The sequence below is a fragment of the Thermobia domestica genome, chromosome 4 (assembly GCF_964235325.1).
Source record: "Thermobia domestica chromosome 4, izTheDome1.hap1.1, whole genome shotgun sequence".
Lineage (NCBI taxonomy): Eukaryota > Metazoa > Arthropoda > Insecta > Zygentoma > Lepismatidae > Thermobia > Thermobia domestica.
The window spans coordinates 287,197,639-287,220,486 of record NC_137457.1 but is presented as its reverse complement, the minus strand read 5'-3'; the positions used below and the strand labels follow the sequence as shown (position 1 = coordinate 287,220,486).

General features: G+C 37.9%; 1 protein-coding gene across 1 annotated transcript in view; it reads left to right on the top strand.

The window, feature by feature from the left end:
- LOC145684139 (pyrroline-5-carboxylate reductase 1, mitochondrial-like) overlaps positions 1 to 22,848 on the top strand; it is a 68,098-nt gene that overhangs the window by 23,460 nt on the left and 21,790 nt on the right. The window contains exon 5 of the mRNA XM_081756066.1: positions 2,263 to 2,475. Within this exon, the coding sequence (XP_081612192.1) occupies positions 2,263 to 2,475 (213 nt within the window). The remainder of the gene's footprint in view (positions 1 to 2,262; positions 2,476 to 22,848) is intronic.

The window sequence follows — 22,848 nt, the reverse complement described above, 5'->3', positions numbered from 1 at the left end:
GCTTCTCTTTAGTTACAGGGGAGGAGGTATGGAAAGACTTTGCTCTCCCACCAAATTTCTGAAAAAATAATTTTAAAAAATATACAGGGTCGTATCCAGAAGTAGTAGGATTGATTTTTTCCCGCGCGCGGAGCAATGTAGGGGGGGGCTGCAAGGTCGGATGTTATGGAGGAGAGCCTTGGGAACAGGTGTCGACCGGTGGCAGTCGCCTGCGTGCGTTAGTTGAGTGTGGACCACTGTGTTAGTGACCTCCTGTTGTGACGCTTCGTCGTCAGTTGCGATGGAGCGAAATTTGGAGCAGCGGTACGCCATCAAGTTTTGCGTCAAACTGGGAAAATCAGCGACCGAAACCAAGGACATGCTTACGCAGGCCTACAAGGAGGATACCATGAGCCGTTCCTCGATATTTGAGTGGCACAAGTTGTTTCGGGAGAGGAAGGAGCTTGTCGAGGAAATCGATGTTGATTGCATGTTTTGACCGTCGTGGCATTGTCCATAAGGAGTTTGTACCTCCTGGACAGAGTGTAAATGCAAAATTTTACGTGGAAATGCTCACACGGCTGCGAAATCGGCTCACACGCGTGCGACCAGACCTGGTGGGGAAATGGAAGCTCCACCATGACAACGGCGCGTGGATAATGAGGGATCTTCTGACCAAATTCGGCGTTTCCACGTTGCCTCTCCCTCCCCCTGTACAGCCCTGAAGTGGCACCGCCGGACTTCTTCCTGTTCCGCCGTATCAAGAGGCAGCTCAAGGGGCATCGTTTCGACTCGGTGGAAGCGGTCCAAGCGGCGACGACGAGGGCGCTGTACGGCTTCCCGGAGGGCGACTTTCAGAAGGCCTTCGCGACCTGGAAGGCTCGCTACCAGAAGTATGTGAATGCCCAAGGAGCCTATGTTGAAGAGTATTAAGTCGATGTACCAAAATGTTCAATAACTTAAAAAAAGTGCTACTATTTCTGGATAAGATCCTGTATATCCCCTTATGTTGTATTATGGAGAATTATACACGAAAATGTTCAAAAAGCCGAATTTTTATATTAATATTATAATTTCCTACGGGAAAACTCACGGACTCCCCACTCGACTGACGGGTATTCCAAACCCCTGGAATATCTGTCCCCCACAGCAAACAACCCCTAAATCCGCCCAGGCTCGAAACACGACATCTATATGCATTAAGGCAAGAAGATACACGCATATATAAGAAAGAAATTCGATATGGCACATCAAAATATAACCCAGAGAACTTCTTTGAAGACACCTCATTTTAAAAACAAAAGGTAGAAAAAGATAACAAAAATGCTGGTGTTGTCAATTTAGAAATTATTTCTACCTAAGAAATTAAATCTTTTTACGTGCAAAGCTATTCGCTGATTGCTGTGCATAAAAGTGGATTTATTAAAGGTATTTTGCATCTACTTCCCAGTAACAGTATGTCTTGATCACTGAAAAACCAGAGGCGGTATGCCTTCATCACTGGAGAACCAGAGGCAGTAAACATACCACCGCTATAATAGTTAATGAAGGATCGCGTGAACGGCGTTGATACGGTGTTGAACATAGCGACAGCAGAGACGGTAGAGATATTGAAAAAAAAAAAAAAAAAGTAGTTGTACGGCGATAGACTTCTTGTACTGGAGTTCGTGCAGGTAGTAAGTAGACAAGGCGCAAGACATGACGTTCTAGTTGAGTTGAGTTGATTTTAGTTTAGCGTCCCTTTCAGCAGCGAGGCTATATGAGACATGGGCATACTGATTAAAATGAAATCCGAACCACATGAGCTCCCGCCGGGAATCGAACCCGGCTGTCCCACGCAAAAGACATGACGTTCGAGGACCTGTAATCTGTCATAGAACTGGCAGAACGGATAATTAGGCGATATGTTCATGAGTACGAGTAGGACGAACAAATACCTTGTACGTATAAAGTATGAGTTTCGTTCGTACTGAGACCCCAGTTGGTTCCTCGTAAACCGTGCAACAAATTAATTTTTCGGCGTATATTAGCTTCTAAATTACAGAGATGAGCTTATCGAAGGTAACGCGAAGATATTTAACACTATATTGCAAAGATAATTGTTAACCTAGATGTGAGAGATGTAATCGTTCGGGATTTCGTGTTGGTCAATATTTGTTGCGTTTGAGGCCTAACAAGGTATATGTACACACTTTTAGCAATGATTCACATACTACTCGTAAATTCTACAGTTAGTTTATAATATGTGTAGTAACCACATTGAAATAGATTTGCATTTTCTAGGTTTTGCCAGAGCAAACGCGTGTGATTCGCTGTATGCCAAACACTCCATCTATTGTAAGAGCTGGCGCGACGGTGTATGTTTGTGGCAAGAATATCAAGGAAGGAGATTCTGCAATAGCGAATAAAATGTTTTCCGCTGTTGGCATGTGCGAGGAAGTTAAAGAGTCTATGATTGATGCCATTACGGCGATTAGTGGATGTGGTCCAGCGTATGTAAGTCAAGAGATACTAAGAATTATATTTTAATGTTATTTATTAAGATATTTTGCAATATATATATATATATATATATATATATATATATATATATATATATATATACTAGGGACGGCCAATTCCGGAATTTTTACTTTCCGGAATCCGGAAAGTAAAATCGGAAAATTCCGGAATTCGGAAAAATTCCGGATTTCGGAAAAATTCCGGAATTCGGAAAAATTCCGGAATTCGGAAAAAATCCGGAATTCGGAAAAATTCCGGAATTTGGAAAAAATCCGGAATTCGGAAAAAATCCGGATTTCGGAAAAATTCCGGAATTCGGAAAAAAATCCGGATTTCGGAAAAATTCCGGAATTCGGAAAAATTCCGGAATTCAGAAAAAATCCGGAATTCGGAAAAATTCCGGAATTCGGGAAAATTCCGGATTTCGGAAAAATTCCGGATTTCGGAAAAAATCCGGAATTCGGAAAAAATCCGGATTTCGGAAAAAATCCGGAATTCGGAAAAATTCCGGATTTCGGAAAAATTCCGGAATTCGGAAAAATTATTTTTTCTTTTTGTAATCCTAAGAATTTTGTTCAAATGCAAACGAACAAATTTCCTTTTTGTAATCCTAAGAATGTATGATGCAAGTTAAGCTGAAACTTACATCCTAAAGTATACACTACTCAATCTTCCCATGGTTAATGAGATGTAGTCCAAAAGTACGATGTACTCCTAATATTTAATTTTTGTTTTACTGTGATATTGTCCAGAGGTAAGACATATATCACACTGAGATAAACAACTTGACATAATGAAGATGTTATCATACGTAGTTTTCCAGAAAATCGTGAGAAACGATTTTTTATGAAGTTAAAATATGCGTCGCTTGTTGCCAGTGTGATGTAATTGATAACTTTTATGCTGGAATAGTCTTATTATTATTATTATTATTATTATTATTATTATTATTATTATTATTATTATTATTATTATTATTATTATTATTATTATTATTATTAATCGTTTATGTACTGTAAAAGAAAAATATGAACCGTTAAGTAGTAGATTTTATCTGTTGTTTTTTGATATCTTCTAACAGTAATAACAAATTGCTTGTAAATACGCAATGATTATCAAGGACAATGGCATATTAATGTAAGGACTACTCTACAGACTAGCAATAAACATTAAACAATAACAGATAAACAATAGTCCCCCCCAAAAAGAAAAAGTAACTAACTTGGGCACGTCAGAATGTTCGCGAGAATATAGGGACGCATTGAGACTAGCAAAAAACGTGGTGTTATTATTACTCAAAGGGCCGTACGATGGAGGCTTTAACGTTAATGTTAATGGCACCAATGAGCACTTACTTGCTCTAACGGTTAACCTCATTTTTGAGATGATTCTTAGAAGTGGGCGTGTTGGCATGCAGTTGGAGTACTAACGATTTGCGTCACTATCGAACACTAACGTAGCACTAGCGACGTTTAAAGTCGAAATTGGAGTCTGACATAAGTGGCTTGTCAACTTCACGGACATTATATTTTCCTTGAATGCGAGAATTTTGCGCCCTACCACAAAAATAGGAAAAAATGCGCTCGCAATATATTTGCACTGGGATGTTTGCGCTCTACCCCAAAAAGAGGGGAAAATGCGCCGGCTATATATTTGCACTGGGATGTTAGCGCCCTACAATTCAACTTATTATTGTATTGTGTAAAGTAACTTCCACTCGCACTTGAACTAGGCTTGCCTCTCATCGTCTCAGTGAGTTACTCCATCCGTTATAATATTCCGAACAAACGAAAAAAATACAATTTTAGTTCACTAAAGGGCAATCCATACAAATACAATTTTTCATTATACTACAAAATTTACAATAAAAGTATAAATGACTGATATATAATTATTTATTAATATAATCAAAGAGTATAATTTAATCTACAAAAGGCTGTTTGGCTCTACCCAGATATCTCTGTTCACAATCCTTGCGAGTTGTTTGGCTTTTCAGGACACAAAATATAGAAAAGAAAATGTAAAGTGAATGTAAAATCAGTTCAGTAATATTATCAAGAAAACTATGTACAGTGTGTTTACTTGCTGGAATTACACTTCAAACACACAATTGCGTTCAGTCGTTCTTTCAGGAAAAATGTTCCGGGGGGCACATTTAGTATTCCGGAGGGGGGTCACTGTTGGTACTATTCTATTTATTATTATATTATAGACGTATTATTTTGGTCTCCTCCGAGGGGGCACTCTGAGAACTCTGGGGAGGCCAGTGTTCCCCCAAAATCATCTCTGGAAGAAGCAGTGATTGCGTTGATCCGTTGTGTTCTTTTGGCTTATATTGAAGTTTATTCTTCCCTTATATAGCCACAATGAAAATAAATGACAAATGGCATGGTTGTGGGGGGAGGATTGTTTATGCTGTAATGTCAGCCCCTCCGAGGAAATGCATAAGCTCCAATAGTTTATTTTATTTCGCAGGGCTCAAACTTCCCGGTGGAGGTACATCGCAGGCGCAATTTTCCCTGTTCTTGAGGTAGGGCGCAAATTTCCCAAACGCAAAATTCTCGACACCGTTCGAATGACCTCGGAAGACGATATCTTTTTCAATACTTTTTTTATATTCTTTTACTCGAGATTTCTTCATAGCTTCTTATTAAAATACTTACTAATATATCCTCATTTTATTGTCCTAACCAATCAATATGGGTATGTTGTCAGTAAAATATTTAGATTGATCGAGCCTCTGGTGTGTAACCACAGTGTTTCATATCATGCACCCATTAGAAATCTTGGCTAAACGAACCAATATATGTTGCCAATAAAATAGTTTAGAATGATTGAACCCCTGGTAAATAACCACAGTATTTCGTGACAGATCCCCCCCCCCCTTCCTATTACCATATTCTAGCTACGTGCCTGACTCAGCTAATTCTCTACATTCTTTACCAAGCACACATTTTCTAAAGCGGAAAATGCTCTCTAAATACCTAAGCTCATTATTTTCAGCAGATACACAAATTGGGTAACATTCTATCTACATGAATGTTATATATGTCGATTACTGGAAACCGCTTCTCGCTATCTATTACCATATTTACTATATAATGATTAACGTTAAAACCGGAAACGGTTGATTTGTACCGCTTCCGGTTTGAATATTACATTCATCAGGGAACTCGATTCTTAACTATTGACTCTGTACATCATGGCCAAAATTGATTGGTAATCCATCAGATAGTTCTTGAGACTGTTTGTTTCACTGACGGACAGAATGAATATATGGCTATAGAGTTTTGATAAACTAAATTCGTTAATGAGTGATGATGGAACAAATATAAGAAAGGGAACCAAGAGTACCACCGGGAAAATTTTCGAACACAAAATTAGCCATCGAAAACCCACATGTCCTGGGTTAGAATACCATAGATGAAAACTCTACCACTGAGTCATCAATCACCCGCTTATTAGTTTTGTTAACTATTATATTAATGTAAATTAATGAATGCCTGCTTATGTTAATTATTGAACAATTACATTGTATACTTCGTAAAGTCAAAAATTATAAATTTGTATTTACTGTACATACAGTGAGCGCAGAAAGTGTTCGTACACCTATGCTATTGAAACGAGAATGCCTGCGAAAAAGAAACAGAAAATTTAAGAAGTGTAATAACACGCACAATATGAATAATGAAAACTAAGCTTTATGAATATATCAATAAAGAACCACAAAGACAAGTTTAATGGTCAGAAAGTAAATAAATTCCGTAGAAAATGTATAGAATAGACGCAAAAAGTGATCGTACACCTGACGTACGAATACGAAACAAAGATACCACAACTGGGGTTCACTAGTATTCACCTGAGTATACACCTCTGTATAGCATGACGAGTAACAAAATGAGTTTAGTTGTGAATAGGAGTGAAAAAACTGCACGGTGGGCTGTCGAAATGGGAAGCAACCGAACAGAAACAAATGAGGAGACAAGAAAAGTAATTATTAAAGTGCATAAGAAGGGTAAGTCTTTGAGAAAGATAGCAAACCTCAGGGGCAGATCCAGAGGGGGGCGATCGGGGCCATCGCCCCCCCCCCACAAGAGGAAACTTTCTTATTTTATATATAAATAAACCCATCCATAACAAGTTTGGAGCTCTTAAAAGTAGCAGTATTACTGCCGACCGCCCCTTCCCCAGAAGTCCGTCCTGGATCCGCCCCTGTATAGAGTAGCCACAACCGAGTATTTTCCGCTGTATGTTTGGAGTCGTTGTCTTGCTGAACAATAAATTGTTTTCAAGAACCATCTTCTGGCACTAGTATGGAGATATTCCTTTAATATGTTAATATACACTTTGTGGATCATCACTCCATCGATAAGGTGGAGACGACCCACTCCTGAGGCACTCATACAACCCCAGACGAGCACAGACCCTCCTCCATGTCTTACTTTAGGGACGAGATTTTGAGGATTCATCTCTGTATTCACCTTGCGCCATACCATACGCCTCCCATTGGACTCGATAAAATTAAATTTATTTTCGTCCGAAAATATGGCCCTATTCCAGAAAGAAGCCTGATCCCTTATCTTTATACTCTTTTTCAAACTTTAGTCTCTTTATACGATTTGTCTTGTTCACCCAGAACATTTTCCTGGCTATCCGACCATGATACCCTGCAAATATTCCGCCACCGCGTGTTTCCAGATCCGTTGCCAATTGCACAGCACTACTTTTTGGAACCTTTATTCTTTCCCTAATAATGTAACGTTTAACTTGTTCACTCAACACTCTTGGTCTTTCAGTTCTTTTTTTATTATTATTATTATTATTTTTATTATTATTTTTTTTATGGTTTCGCACAGTGATAGAAACATTATACATCGCAATTATTGTTTGTACTGTTGAACAAGGCCTGTCTGCAAGGTTTGCCAGGGGCGGATCCAGGACGGACTTCTGGGGGGGGGGCGGTCGGCGGTAATACTGCTACTTTTAAGAGCTCCAAACTTGTTATGGATGGGTTTATTTATATATAAAATAAGAGTTTCCTCTTGTGGGGGGTGGGGTGATCGCCCCCCTCTGGATCCGCCCCTGACTCTATAATACCTTGAAACAGCTTCGCACACCTTCCCCAATCCCCAGACATGAACCCCATAGAACATCTATGATCTGTTCTGGAGACAAGAATCAGAAGGCACAGCTTGTCTACTAAAGAAGGCCTAAGAAAAGCTATTCAAGAAGAATGGGACATAATCAGTCCCGAAGCTACAGAACTACGAACTACTACAGGTGAAATCAATGCCAGGAAGACTACAGACAATCATTAACGCACAGGGTAATCTCACAAAATATTAAATAACGTAATATACTTTATAAGCATTAATTCAAGCATAAGTGTACGGTGACTTTTTGCGTTTACAAAAAAGGAATTCTCTCTTTTCTTCTGAACAAAACAGTGATTGTGTTTGTTTGACCTTTCTCTTGTATATAGAAATAAAATGTATGAATGTGTAGTCTTAATTCTGGTTATATATATATTTTCCACCTCCCGTTCTCATGCTAGCTGTTTTCAATATAAAGTATGCACGGTGTACGAACACTGTCTGCGCTCCCTGTAGGTATGTTGACAATAAGCGACTGTTATTAGAATATTTGTTGAGATTTATTTTCCTTCACTGCCTTTCGTCTGGTTAAAAAGTAGTTTGCAGTGCTTTGGAGCAGCTGCAGGTGGGAACGCGATAATGTTTGAGACATACCGGCGACTTTTTTTTGTGTGAAAATAAGACCTTTCTCATAAAGTAGTAAATAACTGCAGTAGCAATTGCCTACGTAAATGATAAAGACATATCCAACTACAAGAAATTAATACAGTATATATAGCCTATTCATTATTGTGTTTCTCTTTTAACAGCTACTAGCTAAGGATGGCCAATTCCAGAATTTTTACTTTCCGGAATCCGGAAAGTAAAATCGGAAAAATTCCGGATCTCGGAAAAATTCCGATTTTTCTAAATTCCGGATTTTTTCCGAATGTCGGAATTTTTCCGAAATCCGGAATTTTTCCGAAATCCGGATTTTTTCTGAATTCCGGAATTTTTCCGAAATCCGGAATTTTTCCGAATTCCGGAATTTTTCCGAAATCCGGAATTTTTCCGAATTCCGGAAAGTAAATTTTCCGATTCCGAAAACAAAATTTCCGGAATCCGGATTCCGGAAAAATTTGGCCATCCCTAATATATACACAGTGGCGTATTTAGGGGGGTGGCTTCCGGGCTTAAGCCCCCCGAAATCTTACTTAGTATAGTAAAGTAAAGGAAATATCTTGCAGAATTTTCACATTTCCCCCCCCGAAACAAAATCGTAAATACGCCACTGTATATATATATATATATATATATATATATATATATATATATATATATATATATATATGTGTGTGTGTGTGTGTGTGTGTGTGTGTGTTTAGAGAAAGGCAAGAAAACTTCAAACTTCCAAAAACTCAATTTTCAGATAAAGACTTTTAAAGATTTTAGCCCATTTTGGTACTGCAAATTATGGATGGGTTAGAACATCAAATAGTACTTTTGATAAAGTGGATACTTTCAAATATCTACGATCAGTATTAACAGACCAAAACTATATTCACGAAGAAATCAAATGTCGACTAAAAGCAGGGAATTCGTGTTATTAATCGGTTCAAAATATTTTGTCATTGTGAACTCTGTCGAGGAATTTGAAGCTTAAAGTACCAGGTTATCATAAAATAAGTATCGCTGTTCAGAGAACTCTGGAGAAATAACCACTTGACAGAATGCTGCCAAACCTGCTAGGAGTACATTTGGAAGCATGCAGAAGCGATTGGCGTAGAAAGCAAAATTAGTTCCAATTTTCGCCACCAGAGGTGATTGTGGCGCTGTACAACACCAAGTAAGTGCAGCGTGGAAGAAAAACGACACTATTGATGCTAAATCATAAGAAAAGCTGTGACTACCTCGCCTGTGGATCTCGTGGCATTGATTACCAATGCTATTAATACCCCGTGGTCAGTGGCGGATTTACGGGGGTGGAGCCTTTCGAAATGAAGCGTCCTTTTAAAATTCTTGGATATCTTACAAAAATGAACTCTTTCCTGTGATCCCTAAAATACAAGCTCCCTCCAAAATTCCAGGAAAAGATTAGTGTCAAATCTCGCCTCTAGAGGCTATTGTGTTTCTGTTCAGTGTTAAGTATGGTAAGTGTGGTATGGAAGACAAATGATATTATTGATATTCAATGAAAGGAAGGCCGTAATTATACCCCGTGCGACGCGTGACCAGGGCCGGATGTAGCATTTTGGCGCCCCTAGGCCCATTAATTTTTCCGCTCCCTAGTCTCGTTAAAGTTACTTTCCTAAAAACCTTTATTAAAAAATTATATCAGGCCTATATGTTAATTGGTTAAACACTACTCCACGATGCAATTTTATCATTGCAAGTTTTTTGAGGAATTTACTTGGTTCTGGGCTTAACAAAATACCGTTAATATATTAACAAAAGATTGGTGAATAACTTTGGTTTTGTTCAATTTAGCCATTTGAGCAAATAAATAAATAAATAAAACTCTATAATACATTATAAAATAGTTTTAATCTCAGAAACACAGTTTACATGAAGTATTTTGATAACGTGACACAAAAACTGTGTTTTAAAATAAAACTAGATATTTTGTATGTACAAATAGTAAATTGTACTACTATAAAAAATGACATTTTTCCGTTCGATTACGAGATTGCCGCTCAACGATGCGTACCGCTCAACGACATCCTTACAGCCAGTTCTCCCGTGTTTGAGATCAATGTTGTAACGAAGTTGATGCATAATGTTGAAAAATAGTTTAACTTTACCAACAATTATTTGTTCCAATGAACTTCAAAATCAGAATACTTTATTAGCCTGATTTTTTTAATCAATTCAAAAAATATGTTAAGTTATGGCTATTTATTTTTATTTCTAGATATTTTTTAATTTTTTCTCTCGGCCGTGCACCCCCTGAGAGCTTGCGCCCATAGGCCCGAGCCTGTTGGGAAATCCGGCCCTGCGTGTGGCATTGATTTGTACTCCTATTAATAATCCCGTGGTGTAGTTATGTGTTATGAGTGATGATGATGATGTGGGGTTCTGCCCATAGGTAGGTCTTTGACATGAAGCTCCCTGAGCAAGGAAAATGCATGGCGACTAGAACCGTATGAGATGATGATGGAGTTCTAAGGACGGGACTTACAAGGTAACATGGGATCCGACTTCATGGGACTTACAAGGTAACATGCGTCTTCACCGGAAATCGAACCCGGGACCCCTTGAACACAAGGCAAAGAGTGTGGGAAGAAAAAAAAAAACAAGCAAATATAGGATCAGCATCAATTCACTTCTGGCACATACTGGCCCTCAAACCCGTAATACCGAAACACATGCAGCCGTGAGTAAGCGCTTGGAGAGGTAATTAGTCTTTCTTATCATTTAGCATCACTTATGTCGTTTTTCTTCCACACTGCACTTACATGGTACAGCGCCACAATTACCTCTGGTGGCGAAAATTGGAACTAATTTTGTTTTCTGCACCAATCATTTCTTCTGCATGTTCCCAAATATGCTCCTACCAAGTTTGGTTTCATTCTGTCGAATGATTACGTCTCCAGAGTTCTCTGAACAGCGATACTTATTTTATGATAACCTGGTATATATAATCATGCCTGTTGTTCTGTGTGGCTACGAAACAGGTCGCTTATTCTGAGGGAAGAACGTAGACTGAAAGTATTTGCGAACAAGATCTTGAGACGAATATTCGGATCCAAGAGGAACGGGAATGGAAAATGGCGGAAACTTTGTAACGAGGAACTTCATAATTTATACCCTTTACCAAACATTGTTAGGGTCATCAAATCTAGGAATCTTAGGTGGGCAGGTCATGGAGCCAGAATGGAAGAAAGTAGGAACGGTCACAAAGTTTTGACTGGAAGTCCAATCGGAAAACGACCATTAGATAGACCTAGGCGCAGATGGGAGGACAATATTCAAGATGGATTTCACAGAAATATTAATACAAAGTAGAAACCTGGATCCAGTTGGCTAAGAATAGAAGTCAATGGAGAGTTTTTGTAAACGCGGCATTGAACCTCTGGGTTCCATAGACTATAGAGTTAGTTAGCTCATTTTCATACCGGTTTGTACCGACAAAATGGGTAAATATCTTTATCTATATAAAAATGGGTAAATAATATATGGGTAATATATATTAGAAAAATGAGTAATATGGAAAAATGGGTATTAGTAATAAAAATGGGTAATATATATTCGAAAAGGGCAAAAAGTCCAAGTGTATGAGAATCTGTCTATACAACAAAATTGTGAAGTCGTACATCACAATTTCGCCACACCCCACCCCGCCCGTTTCACCCCCTAAGATCGCAATGTTTTGAGCCAACATTCATAGAGAGTAGCCAATCACACGTGCCGATGCTTGGTTCTTTTTTAGGCTTCATTGAGTTAATAGGATGAAGGTACATATGGGCAGATCCTCTATTTTATAACATCCTTGGTGTGTATAGAGTGTGCGGAAAGATTCTGTGAACTGAAAGTAAAATCATCTTGAAATTATCACATTATTTTTGCGTAAAACAATGATTCCCAATCTGTAGAAGAAGCGAGCAAGTTACTGACGGGAATAAACTACATTTCTATACAAATATAACAAAGAAATATTAAATTAAATACTGTATACAAATGCTAAATAACTGTTGAGTAAAAACTATAGTTTTATTAAGAACAAAACTATACAAAATAATGCTGCCCTACAATGTTACCCAGAGGTTTTGCTGAAGATGAATTGCTGAGAACTATTATTATTAAAGCCCTTATTTATAAACACAATCCTAACTATATATAAAACTACATGAACTGGCATAAATTAAAGGGGTACTTCCGGTTGACGTGGAAAGTTTAAATTTGACATGATTGTAGCTTTCCGGGACTAACCCATACGAAAATTGCCAAAAGTGAATATTTTTTTAATTTTTAGGGGGTCTAAAGGGGGATGAAGAATTTCCTCATCTTAATTAAATGGGTCTTTTTTACCTATAATCTCATGTTTTAGGTACTTAGAATTAGAATAAAAACTTGAAATTCGGTATACTTGTATGTTTTCGTTAGCATTACCCAAGTAAGTCAGTAAAAATAAAAATTTCCAACTTTCGAGTGGTTTTATGGGGAAATGAATTTTTTTTTCCATGTTATTTATATGGGACACCTTTTACACACCAAAATTATTGGGCACTTCCTGTACGGCTACAATGATTAAATTTGACATGATTGTAGTTTTTCAGGACTAATCGACCGAAAAATTGCCGAAAGTAAGTATTTTTAATTTCTAGAGGGTCTAAAGGGAAGATGAAGAAATTTCCCGTATTATTTAAATGGGCCTTTTTTTGGACTTAATCTCAAATTGTAGGTACTTGGAATTGGAATACAAACTTGAAATTTGGGATATTTGTACGGTTTCGTTATTGTTACCTAAGTAAATTAGTAAAAATAAAAATTTCGAACTTTGTAGTGGTTTTATGGGGAACTGAAATATCTTTCCCATGTTATTTATATGGAACGTCTTCTACACTCCAAAATGTTCAGGCACTTCCGGCAGGATTAGAATGATGAAATTTGGTAGCCTTTCGGAACTAACCAACAGGAAAATTTCCAAAAGTGAATATTTTTAATTTGGAAGAGATCTAAAGGGGGATTAAGAAATCCCAGGTTATTCAAATAGGCATTTTGTTGGGATACAAAATCTTATCTTTTAGATAGTTGAAATAAGAAAATAAACTTGAAATTCGGTAGAATTGTGGATTTAAGAGGTGCGAGGCAGAAGCCAAGCAATGGCGGGGGGGGGGGGCGATGTCCCCAGCTGAGCAAATTCAGGAAATATGAAGAGCAAATGCATGAAATTCACTGTTGATGCAAAGGCTAATGCGTAACAGATGCGAGGCAGTATAGGGCGAGCAAACGCGGGGGTCTGGTGCCTCCAGTAGCCAAGGCTAGTCAGATAATAAAATAAGCATGCAAATATACACAATAAAGTGAAAAAGTAACCGTCAAAATAAAAAAACTCAAAAATCGAATGAAATATTTATTTATTTTTTTTTAAAACTCTATCTTATTCGAGAGTGTTTCAGTATATGTCAGTGATTACCATCCTGAGATTTTTTTGTGTGAAACTCCTGCGATTCTCACCGAAAAATTATTTAACAGCGAAAATGTTTCACACGTTGCACGATGTCACATGTAAGAATTACACAATTCTTCTTCAGTGAATTCCTCTTCAATAACATTTTCTTTAACGGAAAGCTTTTTAGAAATACAGTGTTTTGTAACCAAGACCTTTTTAATTGACTAAATTTGTTAAATGTAATTTTACCGATTCATGAGTCCTTGAAGACAATGATGGTACTGTAAATTCTTCTATCAGAGAAAGTGAATATTGTAAGGAATTATTTCAAGCTTCCAACTGCTTGATATTTGATCGGTGCAGAAGTTCATGCCGTCCTTCATTAATTTGGCAACACTGCATGAAGCTTTCGTTTCTCCTTATTCAATTGTTTTTCTTCAGTTTGGAGCTTCATTGTTACGAACAAGAGTTTGTGCGTTGTTAACAGCCCATTTCAGTCATTTTCAAGGCTAATTACTATGGGCTATCAAGTAGAGAAAAAATGAACATTTCCGACAAATTGTACTGTTCGAATTTAATCGAGGATCTTGTGCTGCAGAAGCTACGAGAAGAATTTGTGGTGTGTCTGTGAATGAAGCATTTGCTGAAAAGACGGCACGGAATGGTTTTCTCGCTTCCAAGAAGGAAAATTCGACTTGTATGATGAACCACGTTCTGGAAGACCTCATTTAAATTAAAACAACCTAAATCAGTTGGTTCAGTACAATCCTCAGCAAACAACGTGGAAATTGACACAAGTTATAGAATTGGACACAAGTTATCACACATTCCATAACTTGTGCGCCATTTGCATTCATTGGATAAGATGCACGCCCTATAGTCCAGAATGACCACATATGTGATTGCAGAACTTGGTTGGTAACCACTTCCTCAACCTTCATATTCACTAGACCTCACCCTTTCTGATTTCCGTATTTTCCAGTCCAACATGCAGAGGGACAAGACTTTCAAGATGAAGCTTCTCTTAGCAACTAACAATTTTTTTGCACTCGAAACTACAACAGTTTTACAGCAGAGGCATTGAATTTCTACCTGAACACTAGCAATCAGTCATTGAAAAAGATACACGAACTTATGCATCGAAGTAATAAAATCGGATAATTTGGAGATGTGGTTATAGATTTACTGCGAAAATATAGAAGCATTGTAATAACAGCAGTGCGCTTTTAATATTATATATTTGAGTCAAACATGCAATTTTAATTGAAAATCGTAAAATAAATAAGCATTTTTATATCACCCATAGTTAAAATTACTTGCCAGGATGTATTACAAAATATAACATTCATCCATGCCTTTAAAAATGTGGAAAGAAATAAGCATTTTGCTTAGAAATCTGGTATCTAATTATTCTAATTATTGGCTGAAATTCCCGTTCTTTGCACGAGAATAGATTTATGGAAAGTATCTGAACTCATGCCCTCCTTAGGCTGTGCATTTCAATGAAAATGCATTGATAAAAATCCATGAGATAATTTATTTTGGCATAAAAATCCATGAGATAATTTATTTTTGACATACAAATCCATGAGATAATTTATTTTGGGCATAAAAGTCTATGAGGATTTATTTTTTAAATAAAAATTCATGGGATAATTTATTTTTGGTATAAAATTCCATGAGATAATTTAATTTTGACATAAATGTTTGAAAACCCCTACCCACTTAGAATACATCCTTTAATCAAAGTGATATGATAAGGATCCAGCATAAAGTTGTATTATCTAAATACTAACATTCATTGCAAATGAGTCAGTCCTTTTCTCATGATATGATCACAAATAATAGACAAGTCGATTTTGGACAGGGGGGCGCGGTGGCTCAGTGGTAGAGCGTTCACCTCCGGTGCTTGGGGTCCCTGGTTCGATCCCAGCTCGCGCCGTGTGGACTTTGTGGTGGACAAACACCGTGCTCGTGGGTTTTCTCGGGGTTCTCCCGTTTCCTCCCACTTTCTTCATTCCACCATTTCACTCATTTCTCATTATCACCGTCTCCTTTAGCCTAACCGGCATATCGTGGGACGTTAAACTTAAAGATTTCATTTCATTTCATTTTCGATTTTGGACATGTTATTTTTTTTATTTCTTTTCACCCTCATGCCAATGGAGCTGAACTTAGACCGAAATGGCACCTGGAATGTCACAATTTATCTGAGTAACTCCGAAAACTATGAATTCGACAATAAATCAGTCGTTAATGATCATATTTTTACATGTCATCCCCTTTACATCTCGGTGCTAGGGATGTCTTCCCCATAACATTTTTTCACGTTGTATGTTATATCAGGTTTGATTGAAATTGCTGCAGGTGTTCCCGAGTTATGTTATAACATCCATCCATCCTTTTTTACATATAGAAGATTATTATTATTATTATTACCATTGAAGATTTGAGAATTTGATGCTGCATCTGGGTCAGACCATCAAGTGTAAAGGAGGAGTGGGAAGTAAAATATGCAGTTAAAGGGAGCGCCAAGTAAATAAGGTTGAAAACCACTTTTTTAAAATATGTTGGAAACGGACCTTATGTCTGCATACACTTCTACATGTTCGATTAGCGAAGATCTTTCTTAGAGTGTACTACACATAGTTGAAATTTGGTTTACAGATCATACGTAGGGCTCCCAGACTTCTCCATTTAGCAGATTCAGATTCGTGGCCAGAGAGGGACTAGAGCGGACGGTATCCGCTCTAATTTTTTTGTCCTCTCTATAGGGAAAGAGTAGACAATTTTAAAAGTAATGCAAAACTAGGTATGAAATTCTTGCAATTTTGTTTGCCAAATTAAATTCATTTTAGCTGAATTTACTCATTTCTGCGTGAAATGATATGCTTCCTGCTAAATGCACCAAACATTTCCCATTGTCCTTTTCTCATTCTGAGAATTTCAAACTCAATGGTTAGCTTGGGGCCTGATACACTTGTAATTGCATCAAGAAACAGAAAGAAAACTGGGGACATTAATGAACTGTAGAGCAGGCCAATAACTAGGGATAGCCAGGAGGGCTAACAAGCAACGTACAGAACAAGGCAGGATCAGATCCACCTCAAACTACGCCCAGAGGACACATAATAGAAAAATAAAAAAATGTCAAATTGGAGCTGCCCCATCCAGAAACACCAGAGATATGCTCCGCAATATAACGCATCACGAGGCAATATGATATAAGGTAAATGTTGCAAGATACCCATTTATGTCGAAAACGGAAAGGATGGACAGCACCAGGATGATATCAAGATATTCGATATGCTATAACACTGACTTGGTGGCCATCTTGAAAGCCGCAATCTTGGATATAGCGTAAAGTATTGAAATGAGAAGCGGGGTGTGTGATATATCAATGTAAGGTAAAATGCAAAAGGAAAACCAATGATTTAACCGCGCAAAACATATGTGTAATGGTGTGGACGGGACAAAGTGTGGAAGACTCGAGCAAAACAAGCGTGTATTCGAAGGATAGAATAATAGGGCAAGACCCCACGACAATGGTACGCGACAAGCAACTGCAACAGTGTCTGTGCATGCAAGTGCATCTAGTGATGGGCAGTGGGAATATTCCCGGTGGGAAGGAATTTAAAAAATGGGAATATTCCCAGGTTTTTTCCTGGCCTATAAATTCCCGGGAAGGAATTTATTTCCATTTGTTTCCTTTATTTTCCAAATTACAATAACCGTATGACAAATTACTTTATTTTAATATATTATGTTGTTTCTGGATGGGGGCAGCTCCAATTTGGCATTTTTTTCTTCTTTTCTATTATGTGTCCTCTATGCGAAATTTGAGACGGGTTTGATCCTGCCTTGTTCTGTACGTTGCTTGTTAGCAGTCAAGAACATAAGGCGGAGAGAATCTACAGTTCTGTTATAGATTCCATAAATAATAAAACAAGCAGTGTTTTGGTGTTTCCTGATGTCTGTAATTGCTCAATCAGTATTAATTTATGTCCTCTCTAAAAAGAATCGGGCTGGCTACGGGCCTACGGTTTAGTCCCGCATTTACATAATCTGTTTCTCTCAAAATTGTTCAAGATTCCAAATATCCCTGTTTTTCTCCAAAACATTGCCTTGATTATAAGTGTATGTGGTTCGTGTCCTGCGTTTCCCAAGGAGGGCTTGGGCATTTACTACGATCCGGGATTCGATCCTCTATCTTTTGGGTGTCCTTTAGGCTTTAATAACAATTTGGATTGTCTACCAAAACCGACCGTATAACCACTGGACAACACGGTTCGGAATTCGAGTTAGAACGTTCTGGGAATCGACACAAAAGTTGACTCTAATTGTATTCTCTATGCCGATACGATTTAATAATATGAAAGTTATTACGTCGCATAGGCATTGGTTACGTGTGCTGAAATGAAAAGTAAATTAGATTGTTTCTTAAAACTAGAAAATGTGAATTTAGATCATGATAATTATTTTGGTAAAGGATACTCAAGATTTCACTTTTCGCTTTAATTAACAACACTAAAACTTCACGAACACATATTACGTTACATTTAGGCACTTTGATTTGAATGATTGAATATGATAATAGAATTTTAACACTCGGCCCATTAATTATTGTCGTAAGCGCGGAAGACGTGGTTGTCGCGGGTTACCGGTTGTGTTTTGTTACATCGTTGTTTTCCACAATCTCACACTGTCACTGCTCATTCGGTTTGATGCTGAAGAAAGATCATTTTTGGTGGTTCCACGGGGAAGTCCTGAAGGTTGGGGGTGAATTCCCTTGTCGTCATCCTATCTTCTTCACTTGAACAGGATACTTTACGCTGCTCCTCGTCGCTAAGACGACTTTAAAGTTAACAATCATGTGCAAATGACTTGAGATTTCGAGTTTTCATCTTTAGACTACGTTTTTGTTAGTATTGATGTACTTTTAACGTATTAGTGTGCTGTGTTTAATAAAATGTTATGTGTTTACTCGCACCAACACAGCTTTCATGATAATTCGCTGTTGTTTCACCGGACACACTTGTCAGACTGACCAGTGATGCCAATTCCTTCAGAGCCGTTTTCCCTTCACAAGCTTCAGAATTTCCCTTTCTCGGACAAAATTTCCCTTCATCCAAACCGTTCAAGTACTGCATTTAGTAAACGTATTTTTAATCGTTTTCCCTTCCACTCCCTCTCCCCAATCTTATAACCACATACAAGCAGATACCTGACAGCCTTCCTTTGAACTTACGCAGAATTTGAACTTGATTTGTTGTTTAGGTATCTAAGGCGTCGCGATAGAGGAGGGGAAAGGATATGGAAAGGTGTAGGCCAGGACATATGTTAAAGGTGCAATCTATGCATTTGCCTGGTGTGACTGAGGAAAAACCCTATAAATACCTCGGCCAGGACGGACAACCTAAATAAATCATAAAAAATATAAAATAAATATTATGTAAATTTAATTTTTATCCTAGATATCATGATAGATTTTAATATTAATGTAACCTAGAGTACAAAGAAAATATTAAGTATATATTTGGTATGTACTTACTTAAGAACAGCACTCCCATATTTACTGAAATGAATACGAACAGTTACAAAGAAAACTCTAGCTGCTACTGTCTTTGGCTGTACACGAGGAATGTTCGTAAGCACAAAACAAAGTTTAGAGATGCGGAATTCTTAAGAATTTATAATTCTGTGCGCACAGTCACCAGAAAATTTGTAAATTTACACAAACACACATACACTAATGACCCAGTATTCGCCCATATATACATATTTACATTCACGACACGCAGATTTTCTTCTCTTACATCGATTAATCCTCTTCACAATCAATTTTCTGATTGGGAAAAACATCTTCTGATTGGGAAAACCAAAGTGTTATAATAGTTGGAGTGATAATTTAATCGAGAAATATTTCATCTTATTGCATTGCATTTAATTGAACAATGGGAAGATTAATTTTGATAAAAGATTTTAAATAAGCATTGTTGTAATGTTTCGAATTTAACTGAATATGTTGATCTATGTGTAATGTTGATAAATATTAACGAATGCAAAGCAAGATAACTTGTGAGAATTTATGTGAAATATGTGCAACGGATTATGTTTGGAACAAATATGATGTTGAATTCATACTGAATTTTAATGAGATTAATCAGATACGTAAATATATATCTATCAATCTATAAATGATTGAAGAGAGGTTCAAATTTCCCTGCAACATTGAGAAATTACAAGCAATTTCCCTTTTTCCCTTTTCTCCTAAATTTACTCAAAATTTCCCTGCGCCATGGGAAATTTCCCTTCAATTGGCATCACTGAGACTGACTTAATTTTTCTACCCGTCTCCTCGCCTTTCTACACAATGGATCGGCTCACGATGCAGTCTGGTGATGTCAAAGTTAAAATAGCTATGACAACCCATAGGTAGGAATTTTTAGAGACGAAGTTTGTTCCCTGTGCTGAATTCCAGTACCTTATTTGGGAAGACGAGAGGATCACCAAGATCTCCGTCGCAGACGCGACGCACATACATATATAGATATTCGTCTGTTAACTGAGAGAAAAATTCTCGAGAGTGCTTTTATACGAGGTTTATTTAAAAATTAAAATTTTTCTTCATTAATATTCAATGAGCTAGACCATAGGGTTACATGATAAGGTAGTAAGTAGAGCAATTTAGCACTCGAGATATTGATTTTCTCTTACAATCTTTTTATTATGAAAGTCTTGTTATATACAAATATAATACACAAAATCACTCTAATTGTAGTCCGGAGGCCAATATAATATTCTATATGTATTTTAATTTTATAAAATAGATGTCCCAAGGTCCAGGCAGCCAAGGGAAAGATACCACAGAGCTCTAGACAAGCCAGTTGGTTATAGTTAGGGCTTTCAGTGCTCCAGGAAAGCAAAGGGAGGTTGAGGTCCCGCAGAGCTCCAGGCAAGCAAGGAAAGGGGTTGAGTTCCTACAGAGCTCCAGGCAAGCCAATTGGTTGTGGTTAGGGATTTTCAGTACTTCAGGAAAGCAAAGGGGGTTGAGGTCCCGTAGAGCTCCAGGCAAGCAAAGAAAGGGGTTGAGTTCGTACAGAGCTCCAGGCAAGCCAATTGGTTATGGTTAGGGATTCTCAGTGCTCCAGGAAAGCAAAGGGAGGTTGAGGTCCCGCAGAGCTCCAGGCAAACAAAGAAAGGGGTTGAGTTCCTACAGAGCTCCAGGCAAACAAAGAAAGGGGTTGAGTTCCTACAGAGCTCCAGGCAAGTCAATTGGTTATGGTTAGGGATTCTCGGTGCTCCAGGAAAGCAAAGGGAGGTTGAGGTCCCTCAGAGCTCCAGGCAAGCAAAGAAAGGGGTTGAGTTCCTACAGAGCTCCAGGCAAGCCAATTGGTTATGGTTAGGGATTCTCAGTGCTCCAGGAAAGCAAAGGGAGGTTGAGGTCCCGTAGAGCTCCAGGCAAACAAAGAAAGGGGTTGAGTTCCTACAGAGCTCCAGGCAAGTCAATTGGTTATGGTTAGGGATTCTCGGTGCTCCAGGAAAGCAAAGGGAGGTTGAGGTCCCGCAGAGCTCCAGGCAAGCAAAGAAAGGGGTTGAGTTCCTACAGAACTCCAGGCAAGCTAAGAAGCTTGGGTTAGGTTAAATCTCTCAGAGCTCCAGGTAAGTGAAGAAAGGCAATGATCAGCCAAAACTGATGCCGCTGAAGGTCCTACAGCGTGTTTTATAACTTCTTCTGGACATCGATTCCTCTTCTGACATGCACTGATGATGATGATTATGCCTGACATCTGCTTGCACATTATAGTTGTAGTAAGAGAGCATGTGATTTTGTTTACCAATAAGAAGTACGTGATCTTGTTTACAAAGATGGACCACGTATAGAATATAACAGTGTTATTCATGTGATATTTTAAAAAAATGCCGTTTTTATTATTCGTCGATACTCAACTGATACTTAACTGATTCTTCAAGGAAAACTTTACCAAACAGCAGTGAGACCAGCTATATTATACGGAGTGAAATGTTGGAGGACGAGTAAGAGGCAGAAGCAGAAATTACATATTGCAGAGATGAAGATGCTGTGGTGGATGTGCGAGTTACGCGGAAGTGTAAAATTAAAAATGAAGCGATCTGAAGAACGGTGAGGGTGAGACTAGTAGTATTAAAACTGCAATAAAGTAGACTTCGGTGATTTAGACATGTAAGAAGAAGACCTTTGGAATACGTAGCTCACCGAGTGGATGCTATAGAACTGAATGGGAAAGAAATGCGAGGCTGACCAAAGAAGAAGCGGAAAGATTATGTGAAGGACAATATGGTGCAGTGTGATGTCACAGTGCATATGACGCAAGATGGAAAACAGGTGGAGGACATCGATCCGAATGGCCGATCGTAACTAACTGGGAAAAGTTCAGAAGAAGAAGTAGTCAACCCCAACTTTTGTGTTTCCACATATACATTATGTGATAAATAAACGATTTTTTCAATGATTTTAATTTTATAAAATATTCGATTTTGAAGCAATATTGCGTACATTTCCTTTGAGATTTCCCTGTTATCTACATTCCTTAGGGTTTAGAACAAACAGGGTTAAGAGGATAGAAATAATATATATGTATCTCAATCCTCTCAAAGGGAAACCTCAAAGGATGTGTACGCAATATTGCTTCAAAATCGAATATTTTTAAAATTAAAATCATTGAAAAATTGTTTATCTATCACATTATGTGTATGTGGAAACATATAAGTAGGGATTCAATAATTTACCCCCTTATCCACGACCGATTTCTATTTCCACTCAATAGGCTTATTTCCTAAACCATTAAAAAAGTTCGTCAGTTTTTGTACGCCATAAGTTGTTGTAGAACAGGGTATCCAACAACTGCTATGTCGTAGTACCAGAAGTACGGAACATAACTTCACTCCAACGCTCACAATGTTACCAAGGCAGGATGATGCTATTGCCATTAAAATGCTTGGTAGGAATCACACACACACACACACACACACACACACACACACACACACACACACACACACACACACACACACACACACACACACACACACACACACACCACACACACACACAAACACACACACACACACAGACACGATGCTGGCAAGCAGAAATTCAGAGTCAGTTTCGTTTGTCTGGTTTTTGAAGGTTCGTTTTATTTT